The sequence below is a fragment of the Trichosurus vulpecula genome, chromosome 2, assembly GCF_011100635.1.
Source record: "Trichosurus vulpecula isolate mTriVul1 chromosome 2, mTriVul1.pri, whole genome shotgun sequence".
Classification (NCBI taxonomy): domain Eukaryota; kingdom Metazoa; phylum Chordata; class Mammalia; order Diprotodontia; family Phalangeridae; genus Trichosurus; species Trichosurus vulpecula.
The window spans coordinates 156,250,458-156,267,330 of NC_050574.1; the positions used below are offsets into that span (position 1 = coordinate 156,250,458).

The 16,873-nt window shown below is 35.9% G+C and overlaps 1 protein-coding gene across 2 annotated transcripts in view; it reads left to right on the plus strand.

Annotated features, from left to right (window-relative positions):
* MRE11 (MRE11 homolog, double strand break repair nuclease) overlaps positions 1-15,164 on the plus strand; it is a 68,555-nt gene extending 53,391 nt beyond the window's left edge. Inside the window, exons 17-20 of one of the 2 annotated variants that reach the window (XM_036743333.1) lie at positions 5,605-5,663; positions 7,287-7,354; positions 10,530-10,605; positions 13,494-15,164. In XM_036743333.1, the coding sequence (XP_036599228.1) occupies positions 5,605-5,663; positions 7,287-7,354; positions 10,530-10,605; positions 13,494-13,547 (257 nt within the window). In that variant the 3' untranslated portion in view covers positions 13,548-15,164. The remainder of the gene's footprint in view (positions 1-5,604; positions 5,664-7,286; positions 7,355-10,529; positions 10,606-13,493) is intronic. The other variant, XM_036743334.1, reaches the window with a different exon arrangement.
* Positions 15,165-16,873: the final 1,709 nt, after the last annotated feature.

The following is a 16,873-nucleotide window of genomic DNA, read 5'->3' on the forward strand; positions in this document are numbered from 1 at the left end:
TCAGTGAATATTGCCATGTCACCGAGTTATAATGTAAACAAGGGTTGTATTTTTCATAGATAATACACAGAGCCAAGAGACTAATTACAGTGTCACAAAAAGTGTCACAAATTGGCACAGCTAATCATTAAAAAGAGAGATGACATTCTTTTGGGAAGAGGCTGTGTAGCTGAAACAGCTTAATATGGAATTTGATCTTTGTTGAGTTTTAGGTTTATTGATAGTGTTTGCGGTAATTATGAAAATTAATGTTTCATTAATTTGTAGTTTAGAAACACTGGTATGCTTTTGTCTTTTCCTTTTCATCCATATGATTAAATTTAGTGGTATTGATAATTTAACTTATTTCCTCTGATATTGGATGATGGCTCTTTGAAGAATGAGTTTTAATTAGATAGGAGTTCATTTCAGAATTAAGTTTAATGAATTTTAAATTTCCTTGCAATTATAGCTGTGGTATACTAAGTGCCTTAAGCAAACCTACTTTAAAACACATCTTCTGAAATTTGTGTTCTAAGTGAGGAAAGAAGTGGTATGGGTCAAATAAAGAAATTGTTAGTAAATTGCTGTCTTTCTTTTGAAGCTACCCTGAAGGGGGATAGGGAATTGGCAAGTAAAAAAGAAGTGTCCTTATAGAATACTGTGGAAAGGAGAGAGAAAACTCAGAAGCAAATTGTTTTGCATTTTAATGGAAGTGGCCCATTATGTTAGTGATGCAGAATCATATTCTTACCATTTTACTTTCTGTTTTTCAAACTACTCTTTTCTTTCTTCTCTGCCTCTCTTTTGCTGCCTTTGCTTTTTTGCCTTTGTCAAAAGAAGTAGAAGACTGGCTTTTAATTTAGGTGAAGGGACAAATCATACCTATTATGAAACTGCTAGAAAATGATTTTAAGGCATCTTTTTTAAATTATATTTTTTTCAATTAACAAATATTTATTTTTTTTATCCTCTCGTATACCTCTCTCCCACTGAAGGAAAAAAAAAAAAGAAAAACAAAACTCTTGTAACAAATATTCAATAGTCAAACCAAAAATCTCACGTTGGCCATGTCCAAAAATATTTAGTCCATTACTTATCTTTTAAAGGAATTGGTATCATTTTTCACCATCACTGCTCTGTAGTCACAATTGGTCATTGCATTGATCAGAATTCCTAAGTCTCTCAACATTGTTCATTTTTACATTGTTGTTGTTTTAGTATAAATTATTTCTCTGCTTCTGCTCAGTTCACTCTTCATTGATGCCTACAGGTTTTCCCAGATTTCTCTGAAACTGTCCATTTTGTTATTTCTCACAGCCTAATAATGTTCTGTTCTAATCATATAACATATTTTGTTAACAAATTCCTCAGTTGGTGAGCATCCCCTAATTTTCCAGTTGGTTGCCACCATAAAAAGTGTTCACGTGTGTGTGTATACATATATACACATACATATGTATGTATATATGTTTGCATGTATATATGGATTAAGACACTACTTTCATAGAATTTAAGATTTGGGAAGGGCTTTTCTGGCCATCTACTACATCCTATACTTGAAAAATGATCTCTTGTACAACACACCCATGTCCGATGGTGTATTCCACATCTTTCATTCCCCACCTCTTTATTGAGAGCAGGCAGGTATGGCTTAGCTTGAGTTCTTAGGGATGGGAAATTAGTCATTACAATTAATTGAGTTTTTGGCTGCCTTTTAGTATTGCTTTTACTTATATTATTCTAATAATTGAGTATATTATTTGCCTGGTTCTGCTTACTTTTCATTGCCTAAAGTCTTCCCATGTTTCTCTGAATTCCTTGTATTTATTGCTTCTTATGATATGATAATTCATTACATTCCTCTACCACAATTTGTTCAGCCATTTCCCAATTGATAGGCCACTCATTTTGTTTTGTTACAACAAAAAAAAATTTACCTTTGAATATTTTGACAATATAGAACATTTTTGTTTTTGACCTTCTCAGAGTTGTTTAATTTGTATTTGTTATTATTAGTGATTTGGAACATTTTTCATATGATTATTAATAATTTGCAATTCTTCTTTTGCAAACTGTTCACATCCTTTGGCCACTTACCTATTGGGAAGTGAGTCCTAGTCTTATATACTTGTTTCAGTTCCTTATATATCTTGGGCATTAGATTTGTTTCAGATATGGTTGATCTACTTTCTAATCCACTTAGCTTCTTTTTGTACTTTAGCTGCACCAGTTTTGTTTGTGCAAAAGGTTTTTAATTTTGTGTAATACAAATTGTCTGTTTTGTTTTTTGTTGTCTCTGTTCCTTGTTTTGTTGTGAATTCTCCTCTTAACATAGATGTAGAATGTCAGCTTTTCTGTTTTCTAATTTTTTATGATGTGACCTTAGGTTACTTACCCTTTTGGAGCTTATTGTAATATGTGGTATAGAGAGGCAGATCTGTACCCATTTTCTACCAACCTTTCTAGTTTTTCTATTAGTTTTTATGGAATAGGGAGTCTTTCCTTTGAGCAGTTTGTTTTCTAGGGTTACTTAACCCTGGGCTACTGTGCTTCTTAGCTTATAGGTCTTTCTTATCTATTCTGTTATGTAGACCTACTTTTCAATTTTTAATCCATAGAAAATTGTTTTTTATGACTACTTTTTAATAATATGGCTTGATATATGGCAATACTAGGCCTTGTTTGTTCTTTTTTTTTAAAAATCTCTGAAATTTTTTACATTTTATTCCTACCAAATAAACCTCATCAGTGTTTTGTCAGTATTTTCTATATAGCTCTGTCAAATGACCACTTGGTAGTATGACTGGTATAGCAGAAAATTGCTAAATTGAATGCTATTAACTTAAATATATAATTTGAATTTAAGGTCCTTGGTCTAGAGCCTGTTCGTTTCTTTCTCATTAATGTAGAGTAAAGTAGTGCTTGGAAAATTCTAAGGGGAAGGATTTTGTTATGCTCAGGTAAACCTTAAAGTTCTGAAATGATACTTAAATGTGATATCTTTAGAAAAAAATTGTCTATCCATGCATTCACTTGTGTTCTTTTAAACAAAAGAAAAACATTTGATATCTTTGAAAGCTCTTAAGATTATGATATTTTCTAATCATCATAGATTTTATTTTTTGCATGTGCTATTATCATAGCCTCCCATGTAACATCTCACTTACCTGTTTTTTGCACAACCCCAGGAAATTTTATTTATTGCATCCACCAAATTAGAAATTCACAAGAAGTGCCAAATCAAACTGGTTTCATCAATATTACAAAACTATTAGGGGATATAGTGTGCCCCTCAAAATACATATATGTGTACACACACACACACACACACACACATATGTATGTATGTATGTATATATTCCCTAAAATAGTCAGAATTCTTCTGCAGCATCGTTATTTTCTTGATTATTTTCACTACATCTGTCTGGGCTTAAATGCCATGTCTCATTGTGAAAAACCAAAGCTGCCCTTCTGGAAATGCATACAGCAGTCAGCTGCAGTTTATAAAAATCTTTTGCTTTTTCAGTAAGCATTGGGCAGGACAGAGAGAAGATAACCTTCAAATCTTTTCCACTGAAATCTATTCAGACACAATAGTGTTAGGTACTGTGCCGTGGGATAATAGTCCTCTTCAAGAATGAAGGACAAACGGCAACAATGCATCCCCTGGCACTTTAGATCATCTCGATTCTATTTAAACAGCTTCTTTTTTCTTAAAATGATGGGGTAACGAATCAATATTACATTAATTGATTAATATATTCCCTTTTTGTGCCATGTAGTAGAGGTAGCTGGTGGTACAGTAGAGAGAGTGTTGGGCCTGAAGTCAGGAAGCCCTGAGTTTGAGTCCAGCCTCAGACATTTTCTAGCTATGTGATCCTGGGCAGGTTACTTAGCTTCTGTTGGCCTCAGTTTCCTCAGCTGTAAAATGGAGTTAATAATAACACTTACCTCACAGGGTTGTTGTGAGGATCAAATGAGATAATATTTATAACAAAGCACTTAGCAAAGTGCTTGGCACATAGTTGATACTATGTACTTATTCTCTTCCCTTCTGTCCCTTCCCTCCCACCCCACCCCCATATATAGATATCTGATTTTTTCTTTTGAAGTTCCATGGCTTTTTAAAGCTACTACCCTTTTTCTAGCATCTTATATTTAGAGATGGAAGGATCATATAATTTAACTCCCCAATTTAATAGGTAAGGACATTGAGACCTAGAGAAGTTAAAAGATTTTCCCAATGTTCTGCAGGTAGTAAGTGGGTTTCATAGACATGTCCTTTCACTCCATATTTAGCATTCTTTCCACTGTACCACACTAGCTTTTTCATTAGAGGAAAATCAGAATAGATATTTAGGATGGGTGCTGCTGGTATGAAAGCTAGTGTACTCTATAGAATGGCTTACCTCTTACCAGTGATGCTTTCTGGACTCTAACATTGAGACCCAGGTTTCTGTGTCCCACATTGCCACATAGTTATTAAAAATCTCACTTGTTTCTATCATCAGCTTTCTTCACTATAAGGATACCTTTTTGTTTCATATCTTCATGCTAACATCCAGTTGCTACCCTATTTCTGTCGCTTTCTCCCATATTTTCTTCCTTGTCATTGATTTTGTTTTCTAGGTTTCTCAGTTTTCCTTTGAAAAAGCTGCACTTTTGTAGGTGTCACTAGTCAATCAGAGCACTTCTTTCCTTCTGCCCTATAAACCAATCAAACAGCGTGTCGACATGTTGGGTATAACTTGTTCTTGGCAATGTTACTATACGCAGTGTTTAGGGACTGCCTCTTTACCCTCAAAGAGGTTTGCAGCTTCCCTTGCACTTTTCTTCTCCTACCATTCACCTCTCATCCTCACCCCAAACCCCTGGAGAATTTTGAACAGAGAGGCAGAATCAAGAAAGAAGGGTATTGCAGGTGGGATGGCGAGCGCAGTCATGGAAACAGGAGATAGACTACCATATGTAAGCAACCAGAGAGATCAGTTTGGCTAGACAGATTGTAGAGTATGGGAAGTGGAGTAATGTATATTGAGGCTGGGTTGGAGGCAGGCTGTGAAGGCTTTTAAAAGTAAGAGGAGTTTATATTTTATCATAGAGGCGATGGGGAACCACTGGAGCATTCGTAATATGTATCAAAAGAAGGTGTTTTTCTGTTGGGCCATATTTTTTAATATTTTCCAGAAAAATCAGTGTTAATTTGATAAAGAGAGGAATATAGAGGCTGGCAGAATCTATGCTACCTTCTGTTGAGCCAAGAGGAAGGATAGAAACACCTGTACCAAGCCTGTTTTTAGGTTTCTCCAACTGGATATTTCATGGTTTTTCTGGTTACACCTTTATTAGATGATCAGGTTCAGTTTTAAGTGTGTTGCAGTTACAGGATAAAACAATTCATAAAAACTGCTACTATTATATCTGAATAAACTGTGGATTGATTTTTACATGAGAACATCAGCTTAGGGACTCAACTCTTCAGATTAAAAGACTAATTCAGATGCAAATGGTTTTAAAATTAGTCATAATGGATACTTGGCAAACAAGGCTTAGAAAATCACCAAGCGGTTTTGTTATTTTGAGAGAAAACATACATTGTATGTTTCATTTTTTTTATTTTAGCCTTTAAATCTGCACGACAACAACCCACCCGTAGTGCCACCAGTAAGAATTACTCAGAGGTAAGAAATGTTGCTTTTTTCTTATGCAATTTATGTACTCTACATTGTGATCTACTAAATCTCAGCTTTGTAAGTAGATTAAAAAGTAGGAAAGAGACTCCATAACAAAACTACGGCATCTTGTGCTTTCTACATTGCTTGTTTGGTAACTATTAAATAATGTACTCTGTCTTCATGTGTATTGTTTATATTCTATGCATTTAGTGTCAAGTAAACATGTGCTAATCCTTCCCCTTATAAAGTATAAAACTCAGCATAGACGAGCTGGACCAACGAGGGTATTGTGGGGACTAGAAGGGTATATTTCTTTTATAATGGGAACACTAATTGCCTTGTACAAATGTGTTCTGTACTGAGAGGATTTTTAAAAGTATATTTTGGTCATGGTAATGGATTTATACTATACTACCCAACTCATACTTTCAGCCTGTCTGCTTTATACTCAATAGCATGTATTTGTGAAACAGTAGTAACACTAGCTTAGGTTTATATGGTACATTGCATTTACAAAATAAATCCTCAAGCAGCACTCTGAAGTAAGTAGTGTTAAATATTTTACAGATAAAGGAATGCAAACTCGGAGAGGTTAAACTTCTTGCTGCAGGTCACACAAGCTAGTAAGTGGCAGAGCTGGACTTGAACTAAGAGCTTGTGTTTATATAATGGAATAATCCTAGATTGGGACTCAGAAGAACTAGTGTTTAGTCTTGACTCTTAGACTTACCATATGACCTTATATAATCTCTAAAATGTAGAGGTTGAACAGGATAATCTATAAGGAACCTTTCTGATCTAAGTTTTGATTCCATGATTCTTCCTCCAAGTCTCTTCCTTTTTCTACTGTACCAAGCTGCCTCCTGTTGGCCAGGGTTAACATGCAGTCTGTAGCCATCTGTTAAGCAAAGCTAACAGGACCTTATAGAAACTGAAACTCTGAACTTGCTTCATCAGCAACAAGTTTTAACTATTGGCAGTAATTGGCCATAGTTACTCCTTCTAAAGATAGACTCTAAAGACTCTGCCAGGTATATTGAAGAGAGAACCAGCCTTGGAGTTAGTAAAATGTGGGTAAAAATTTTGCCCCTGCTATACTAGCTGTTTGGCTCTGGGTAAATCCCAACCTCCCAGTACCCCAGGCAACTTCTGTAAGCTGCATTGGTAGAGGAATTTTCCATATTGAGAGTTCCCCACATTGATGAAATATCACAGGTCTGGACCCCAGACAGGAAGGAATTTTGTATCTCACTTTTCAGTTATTGGATGGGAATTATTCATTGATTGATTGTCAAACTCCCAAGAAATTAACATAAAGGGTGAACACTCCCACATACCTATTCCAACCAGTATTTTTAGATATTTATGTGCCTAGGTCATGTAAATGACCTGTTTTAGGTCAGGAAAGGAAGTAGCGTGGGTGACTTTTTTTTTAATTGCAGAATGGCATTGGAGGAGGAACAGAAGTTCTTATGAGCATCATGCTACCAACATGATAATTCTCTACTATCGGCTCAGAAGCAATATGTTTTTATTTAGAAAAAAATCTAATATTCAGTAATGTGGTTAGTTTTTATTCAAGCAATCTAGTTTTTTGAAAGAGTCTTTGATGATTTTTCCCTACTTCAGGTTATTGAAGATGATGATTCTGACATGGAAGATGACATTTTTCCCACTACTTCCAAAGTAGATAAAAAGTAAGTGCTATGACATTTTTGAATAAGAGATGTTTGAAAACCTAAAAAAAACCACATTAGAAACTTTCATCTATATCTCTTCCTTACCTTAGAGAGGCTCGTGACACTTAGATAATTTTAATCATATCATATAAAGGCATAAATAGTAAAAATGGATTCTAATGCCACTTCAATTGGTTATTCAGTAAAGTGACTAAATAAGTCTGTACTAAACTCTTCCTTCAATGCCCCATCGTAATATGAAGATGTAACCCTGGGATCTGGAAAAGCATTGAATACAGCCTGGTGGTAGATGTTTGAGCCATACCTTGATGAGAGGTAGGCTTCAGTGAGCCAGAGGAGAGGAGGTAGTGTCTTCTAGACATGGGGAACCACTTGTGCAAAGGCATGGTGGTAGGAGATACCAGGTACTGCTGACTCTGCCTCTCATCTGTCTCCTGCACTTGCCCTTTCCCTTTTCCATTAAACCGCTACCATCCTAGTTCAGGTCTTCATTTTTCTTTCCCCTGGGCAATAGTAATCATTTCCTAACTGGATTCCTTGCTTAAGGTTTGTCTCCTTCCCAGTCTCTCTTTTACCGGACATCAGAGTAATCTTCCTAATGCACATAGGTTTGGCCATATTACTGCCAAGTCATTTAAACCCCTCCACATTTTGCTCCAACCTACCTCTCCAGCAGTATTTCTTTCCCCGTCTACATTCCATTTAAAGTAGAACACTGTTTCCTAATCTTGTCTTGCACTCCCCCCGCCTCTATACCATTTCCAAAAGTCATATCTTTTGTGTGTGATATACTCTCTCCACTTTGTTGCCTCTTGAAATTCTTCCTTCATGACTCGTGTGGCTTGTGTCACGCCCTCCATGACCCACCGACCACACATCTTTGTGTTCACAGAACTCAGCATAGTGCCTTTCATGTTATGAATTTAATTAATATTTATTTATTTTGAGTGTGGTATTTAACCAACAATCATAGATGGAAGGAATTGTACTGATACTTCAATATACTTTAAAGGCTCTCTGATGATATCCATGTTGATGTTCCTTCCAGTGGTGCAGATTGCAACCTATTCAGGCCTGCTCATCCTCTTTATCCATAGCTTCCATTAAGCTCATCACAGTGAATCTAATCAATGTGCTAAGAGTCTTCCCTAAGTTCTCCTAACATTGTAAAGTTACCATTGGAATATGATAGTTGTCTATTGTTTACACTTTCACCTTGTGAGCAGCTCATCTTTTTATTTTTATATTTTATTTCTTTGAGAACATTTTTTATAATGCTTCTCCTTTGTTTTGTGTGCCTCTCCATTTCTTTTTGGCAGCTTCACATTTTCAGAGATTGTAGTGTCCCATGGTTCATAGGCATATAGCATCACCAGAAAAATTCTGGTATTAAAAATATGAGATTTTATTTCATGGAAAAGTCTGGGATTGTTGAAGTGAATTTACTTTCCTAAGATTAGTCTAGCTCACTTTCCTTCTCCTTTTCAATTCTGAGACCAGCTCATTTATCTAATTGTAGCGTTTATTCAAGAAACATACTCATGGGCAGTTCTATAAGTTGTTGACAAAATTACATATTGTAGATTGGACAACAAGCATTTTTTATCCATTTGCTTTTTCTTGTGTAGATCATGAGGTTAAATTCCTTTAAGTGATTGTGGGACTCATTTAGGACACTGCTGTGTTCTAGTGTGGCACAATTCATTTAGCCTAAAGTTATCTGCAGACAGGAACATCTGACTGTCACTGATCTCATGCTGCAACATTCCGGCTAGCAGCTGCTATGGAGGGTGTAAAACCACCAACAGCCAGCTCACAAAACGCTGCAAGCCCAGGTTCTTTTGATCTGCTTTACTAAGGAAAGCAATGTTAAGGGGTTAACAATCTCAATTTAATTCAGCATACAAATGTCATTCACTTAGTTGAGGGGAAAAAGCCAGCACCCTGAACTTCAGAGCAAAGACAAACAAATTACAAACATCAACAGACCAAATACAATTCATAGTTACCAAGAAAACTGACAACATCTGAGTTCAGCCAGAAGGCCCTTACAGCGGCTGCCCAGAGTCCCGTGCCTCCAGGAGTGAGAGCCTTAAGCAAATAACTCTGTTCTGTCTTTTCATACAGTTTCAGATGTCATCAAACGTCATCTGAGCCACCAGAACTTAGGCTCTTACTATTGGCTCTGGAGTTAGCACCTCCCTTCATTGGCCCCACCTGGAGCCCCACCTTAGCTCCCAATTCACACCCACATAGGCTTAGCACCTAATAGATAGGGGTTTGGGGCCTGGGGTTAGCACCTAGTAAGGCTCAATCAAAGACACCCAACTTAATTGATATTACACCTCACTGATTATAAAGAAATATTTCTGCCATTTCACAATTTGTGACCAGATCTCCATGACAGTGGCGTACACCTTTCGAGAGCATGCCTCTCTCCACTTGATGTTTTGCTTGATATTAAAGATCTAGAGGGCAACTAAATAATATTATCTCTGTTGTTAAATCTGTTGCAGAATCTTCACATCTGCATAGGAGGCACCTTATGTTGAAGGAGAGCCATTAAGGCAGTGTTTTGCTGTACTGAATCAAATATTTTTTAGATTCAACAGACATAAGCCCAGTGGGTTCTTGTATCCTCTGTGTCTTTCAGTCAGCTACATGACGGTAAAGATATAAGGATGTCTTACAAAAGCAACCCCTCCAGAATTGAACGTGCCATTTTTTAGGTTGCTTTGAATTTGTATTTATTGTTAGTGATTAGGAACTTGTTTGAGAGCTGTTTGTTCATATCTTTGGATGCCTTCTCAGCTGGGGAATGGCTATCAGCGTTACACATTACTTGTCAGATAAATTTATTTATCGTTTAGATATCTTGGATACCAAATGCCTATCAGAGAAATTTATGCAAAGATTTCCCCCACTTCTCATCCTAGGTCCATCCCTCACTTACTTTTAAAGTCCAGCTCAAATGCCACCTCCTTGAGTCCTTTCTTGATCCCTCAACTGTTGGTTCCCTCCTTCTCATTACTTTGTATTTATTCTGCTTAATTTTATGTGTATGCATTTTCTCTCCCTCCACCCCTACTCCCATAGAATATAACCACTGAACTGTTGTGGAAAGTTCTTCAATGAGTTCTCTTGATGAATTCCATCTCTTCTAATGTTTAAGGTTCTCAGGCGTTACATCTAGCAGAACGAGTTCCCAGAGCCAGACAGCTAAAGGAGTTGATTTTGAATCAGATGACGTAAGTTACCATTGTTGTTATAGCTTTGATTCTATTTGTACAATTAACAAATCCCAAATACGTCTCTGCAGATTTTTACTAAAAGAAATGACAAAATAACTTCTTTTTATTCCACTGACGTTCATGATGTTTGTGTGTGTTTAAAGTATATGAGCAACTTCCTCCTCCTCCTTCCTCTCTCCCTCCTTCCCTCCCTCCCTCCCTCCTTTCTTACCTTCCTCCCTTCATCCCTTCCTTCTTTCCTTTCTTCCCTCTCTCCCCCCTCCCTCCCTCTGTCCTTCCCTCTCTCCCTTCTTTTGGCTTATTTGTCTAGCTCGTAGTGAATAAGAAGAGTACGGAGGGTGGAGAGAAAGTTTGAACAAGGACCTCAGAAAAGAAGTAGCTGCGGTGTGGGAGGATAGTCATGTCAGTAAGCACTGATTAAATGCCTGTTACATGCCAGGCACTGTGCTGGGCATAAAAAGAAAGACAGAAAACATCTCTTGCTCTAAAGGAACTGACAGAGGAGACAATATGTAAACAACTCTGTACAAACCAGATACATACAGGATCTGTTAGAGACAAAGGAAAAACACATGCATTGCAGAAGGTCCAGAAAGATTCTTGTAGAGATGGGATTTTAGGTGGGACTTAATGGAAGTAAGAGAGAAGAGAATGGAAGTACTTGGGTTCATACTTGTTTCTAGCCTATGACTGATTCCCCAGTTTTTTTCAGTTAGTATATTTGAGCATGTTTAGTTGGCACCAGGCTGTGTTTTTCTTGGGTAATTATTTTTAGAGCCTATGATAGTGTGCCCTCTGACTCTAATCAGGTGGGGTAATCAGCATTTCTCAATTCTTTGGAAAGTCCCCCAACCTATTTTTGTACCTCTGGACCACTTTCTCTTGTCCACCATAAGCAGGTGACCATCTTATGACTATCTTATAACCACTTAGTCAGTGCAGATGCCTGTGTAGCAGCCTTGGGTAAATCACTTCACCTCAATTTAGCCTTCTGTAAAATCCTTCTCTGCGAGGATCACATGGGATCATAGATATGAAACTGTTTAGTAAGTGCTATCGCTAGTAAAATACTGGGTTGTAAATATATAGTGTATTGATGATATTCTTATTGGTTAGATTGTATGTAAGTATATGTCATAGTTCAAAACTGACCATTTGCTAAAGTTCACAGAATGGGAAGAACAATTAGCAAATTAATTCTGCTTTGGTTTAAGATGATTTTTGTTAATCGTAACTATGAAAGTATTTGCATTTTCATTCTTCAAGAAGTCAGGATTTCTTCAGTGTGAATATTGCATCTGCAATGCAGATTGTAACCCCTCTAGACCGTACTTGAAAATTTCTATTAATTGCTGAAGCTGAAAAAAAATTAATTCTATTGACATACTTTCCATATTTTACTAGGCCCATCCTTACATGAAAATATTCATCCCCCATCATTGATCCATATTGTATGTTCATGAGCCAGATCATTTAACATCATAGAGTCAGACTTAACCAACACTTTTATCTTCTATCAAACACTTTGGAACAATGTCTTACTTAATTTGCCCGAATTAAAAGAAAAAGAAATAATGAATTATGGAATTTTATAATTGCATTTCCACTTTTTGTGGCCCTTAGCCATATTATGCATTCTGAATTAACCTCCAGGTTTCTGTAGGCTGGTTATTTACATTGGACTTATCTCAAAAAAATCTTTCTTTTAGGTTTATTGACAGCACAGTTTATTGGCAGTCATTTAATTATCTTACTTAGATGATATCTAGTGTTCTCTTTATTTGCCTTTAACTGTATTGCCCAAAAAGAAAAGCTTTTGGAATTCAAATACCCTAGCAATGGCCCCTGTTCCGGAAATTATTAGGGAAGGTAGATTTACTGGCTTGTTGCTTTTCTGTAGTCTAAGAGATTAGCTGTTTTATTTTTGGCCTAGATTGTGTTACAGGGAGATCATGGATCATAGAATCACAGAACTGAAAAGAACCCTAGAGATGTTGAACAGGAAGACAAGATAAGGAAACTGGACATTATTATAGTTCTTGAGTTAGGTCTTCTCTGTAATTTTATTGAATGTGGATTCCCAGAACAATTATATCTTTATTTGACTATAAGGTGACAAAAAACATATTACAAAGCCTTTGGCCTTTAGGGGATTTAAGGATTTATCTGCTCTTTTGGGTCATTCACACCTGTCATCTTTTTGAATAGTTTGACTAATGGAGTATTAGTATATTACTAGATATAGCTGTTTAGGTGTATGGATGCATACATATACGTGTAAAATAGCATATATGCATACCCTTATGCTTGCGTGTATGTGTGTATGTATATAATGCATATGTGTGTGTTATATGTGTGTATGTATATATATATATATATATATATATATATATATATATATATATATATATATATATATATATATATATATATATGTATTTATACAAAGAGAGAGAGAGGCAGAGACTTTTGAAGTCCTGAAACTCATTTTATACCCATATATGGTTAGAAAGCAGTTTAGTTACCTTATAAATCTCTCACTATGTATGTTTATGTAAATCTTCTTATTTGTCTGTGTAGTCTCAGATTAAAAAAAACAAGTAAAGTCTTTTTAAAGCAGTGATAAAAAGCTAATTTATTTTATCATCTGAGTAATTCTTACTGTAGCATATTATTTTTTTTTTGAGAGGAGTAATTGAAAATAAAGGCCTCATTCCTCTGTGATCACAGACAGCCTTAGAGCTAGAAGAATGAGACTGTAACCTACAGGTGAAAAGAACATGAGAGAATCCTGGTGCTTTGTTCCGTGTAAGCCATTCTGCCTCTTCAACTTAAATGAAGTATGAACAGCTTTCCAATACAATAATACTTGTGTGTCATTTCAGGATGACGACGATCCCTTTATGAACATGAATGTATCCAGAAGAAATAGAAGATAATTTCTGTTAGCTTTTTGAATTTAATGACACTCTGAAATACTCAGGATTCATGCAACAGTCAGCAAACATTGCAGAAATTTTACAGTTGAATATATTAAGAACAGTTTGTTTTGTTAAACACTTCCTTTTAAAATTACCTGTGTTGCAGTTGACAGCAGTGGAATATCTTTTAAGAGGATGATTATTAATTAAAGAGATTAGGACATTGGAGTCTATATTTTTGAGTATTTTCTGATAATGGTTCAAAGATCTTAATTTATCAGACTTTACAAACCTTTTGTTACAGCTCCAGTATACAGTTTAACAGCATTATTCTTTAATATGTTGTTATCAGGATGTTACCACTTTCTGGGAATGTAGTAACTCATAAAATATATGATAACATTTACCCCCCACCACGTATGTGTATATATATGTATGTGTTTGTGTATACATATGAGTCATATATACAAACATACACATATATATATATGCATGTGGATTGATATGTTAGAGAATAGCTTTACTTTCTTCTTGGATTGTTGATTGAGAGAAGGAGGAATAGAACATCTATCAATCTACAGTGCTGCTTTGTGAAGTAATAAGAAAAATTATGTTACAATTACCAGATGTAACCATAGTCTGAGGAAACTAGTTTATAAGAATTGTTTTCATAATCCAAATTAAACTAGTTCTTGATCTCCTGTTAGTAAAATTAAATAGACCAAAAAACAAACAAACAACAACAAAAACCAGGAACCAGTCTCCATTTCTATTTTGGATTGTTTTTCTTTTCTTTTTTTTTTGTTATACTTTGTTACCACTTAGTGTTAATTGATGTTTTTCACATAATTTCAGTTCAATTCAACCAAGATTTGTTTAGCATTTACTTTGTACAACACTGTCCAGACTGCTAGGACAAAAACAATTTAAACAGTCTCTTCCCTCATGAAATTTACTTGTGGGCTATATGGCACAAAGTAAGACTTAAAGGATCAACGATTCTGTCAGAGTAGGTACCTCTTGCCCCCAGTGCAAATTGTCGTCCATCTAAACCTCAGCTGATGGCCTCTGGTGACGAGCCTCTCTGACATGCAGTCAATAACTGGACTCATAATTGGAACTTTTTCAGCTTGGTAGAAGCTACCAGAATGTGTGCTCCACCATTGGTAAAACATGAGGTCACCTCCATAACATGAGGCATTGGAATAGGACTTTAGTGGAAGACACATAACAATAATGCAAAATAATATGTAAGTCCATCATAGAGGTGCAAAGTAAGTGAAGATGGAGGGAGGAAAGATGAAGGATTAAGTCTAAATGTTGATACTAGAATATGCAACAAACCTATTCTCTGTCATACTTATGTAGGGAATTTGATATCTGCTTCAGTAGTAAAAATCTTAAAACTACCCATTGAGTATTAATAATTCTTTACATTTCCTTTTGTTCTTATTACTAATGATTTTTTTTCCTGATGTATCATGCATTTGCTGTATATTTTTAGGAGAAAAATGAAAGGTTTTTAAAGAATATGAAAAATGTGCAGCTCATAATGTTTTGTGTTTGCCAGACAATTACAGTTCACTTGAGCTATTTGTATCAGACTGAAATAAAGTATAACTTTTGTTTCATAAAGTGTCTTTTTTTTCCTTAAAATTGGTTTATATTTTGTTTGAAATGGGAATTGCCTGTAACTTATATTGAAGTGGCCTTTTTTACTTTTACTTTTTACATTTTTCTCTTCATATTGTGAAGAAGACAAATATATGACCTCATCTAGTGTACTATACAATCTCATTCTCCCACGTAAGACTTAGTGAGAGGCTGTGTGTTTTTAGGACAGAACTTCCAGATATCTAGTCACAGAATGGAAGCATAACAGAGCTGAAGATTCTTACATTCCTACTTTGTCTGTTGAAGTAAGATATCATCTGTCTTGTCCAAGGAAGACTTAGGAGATTATTTCTTAACACAGTCTATTATAGGGCAACCCTTTTTCAAGATTCTCTAGGAAATCTGTTGTTGACTGTTGTTTTTAGGATTATAGGTTGAAAGATAATACAGTAAATAGTAAATGAACACTATTGTGACAGTATCTTTGGAAAGACTTACATGTTGAAAATGCCTATGTGAGAAATAATTTATTTGTCCCCCTACTCCGTTCCAATCAGTATTAATCAGTTTGATATTTTACATAAATCATATAAGGATAATTAGATAAGATATGTTTTTATAGTAGGCCTTTATAAAGAATGGGCCTTAAACTTTAATCTCATGTTCACTACTTGTTTACCAAGTTATGAGGCTCGCTTGTGCAACCACAAGAACGCTGACAAAGATATCTCCATCCAGTTTTGCTCAAATTCCATGTCCAAACCCATCATGAGTAGGATGCCTTGATGCTTTGGAAAGTCCCCCAACTTACTTTTGTATCTCCAGACCACTCTGTCTTGTCCAGCATGAGCAGGTGACCATCTCATGACAACTTAGTGGAGGTGCCCCATGCTTTGCCCAACCTGTGACTGCCCCTTCCATCCCCTTCCTGCTGTTATGTCATTTTGGACCCTCAAAATTAAGGTCTATCAACCAATGAGATGTTTTTTACCATGCCTCTTTTGCATATTTGGGTATCAAACCCTATAAAAACAAGGTCCTGGGGACCTGGGGCACCTCAAATCTTGAGGAAGATCTGAAGTCCACTTTATTAGAGGGGACCATGGACCCTTTAATACAATGCCATTGGCTCAGAGCTCTGCCTCAGTGGTTTTTCTTGCAAATTGGACAATTATAATCCCCACACTTAAAAGGGACAACACATGGATATTAGCCATTTAGGATTCATCTTTTCATTGTTGTACCTGTGAAATAGCTCAAATAAAAAATTTCTAAGACTTCTTTTAGGTTTCTTATAAAATGATCTGTGATTGAGTAGCATATGGATCATTTTGTTGGAACCCAGTAACTGAAGTAGAGGAAAAATGTCATCCTGAATGTGTTTATCAGGCACCACCATCTTAACTTTAGCCTTTTCAGGAATGCATCCACCATCATCAAGCTCCGGCCATAAGGGCAGAATTGTGATCATGGTGTCTCTTTAACTGCTTTTCATCTCTCTATTCCCCTAACTTGCAGCTTGTCTGGTTGAATATTGTCTTGCTGTGTCCACATTAGCTAGAAGCTTGAGTTGTACCCAACATTTTGCCTGCATATCTAATGTGCCCTGATGAATATAGTAATGAGAAAAATGTTCACTGAAGTATCTTGATTTATTTTCCTGTGAAGAAGTGGGACAGCTAAATTTTAAGTCAGTATAATGCCCAAGTCTTCCCCCATCCTTGAGTCTT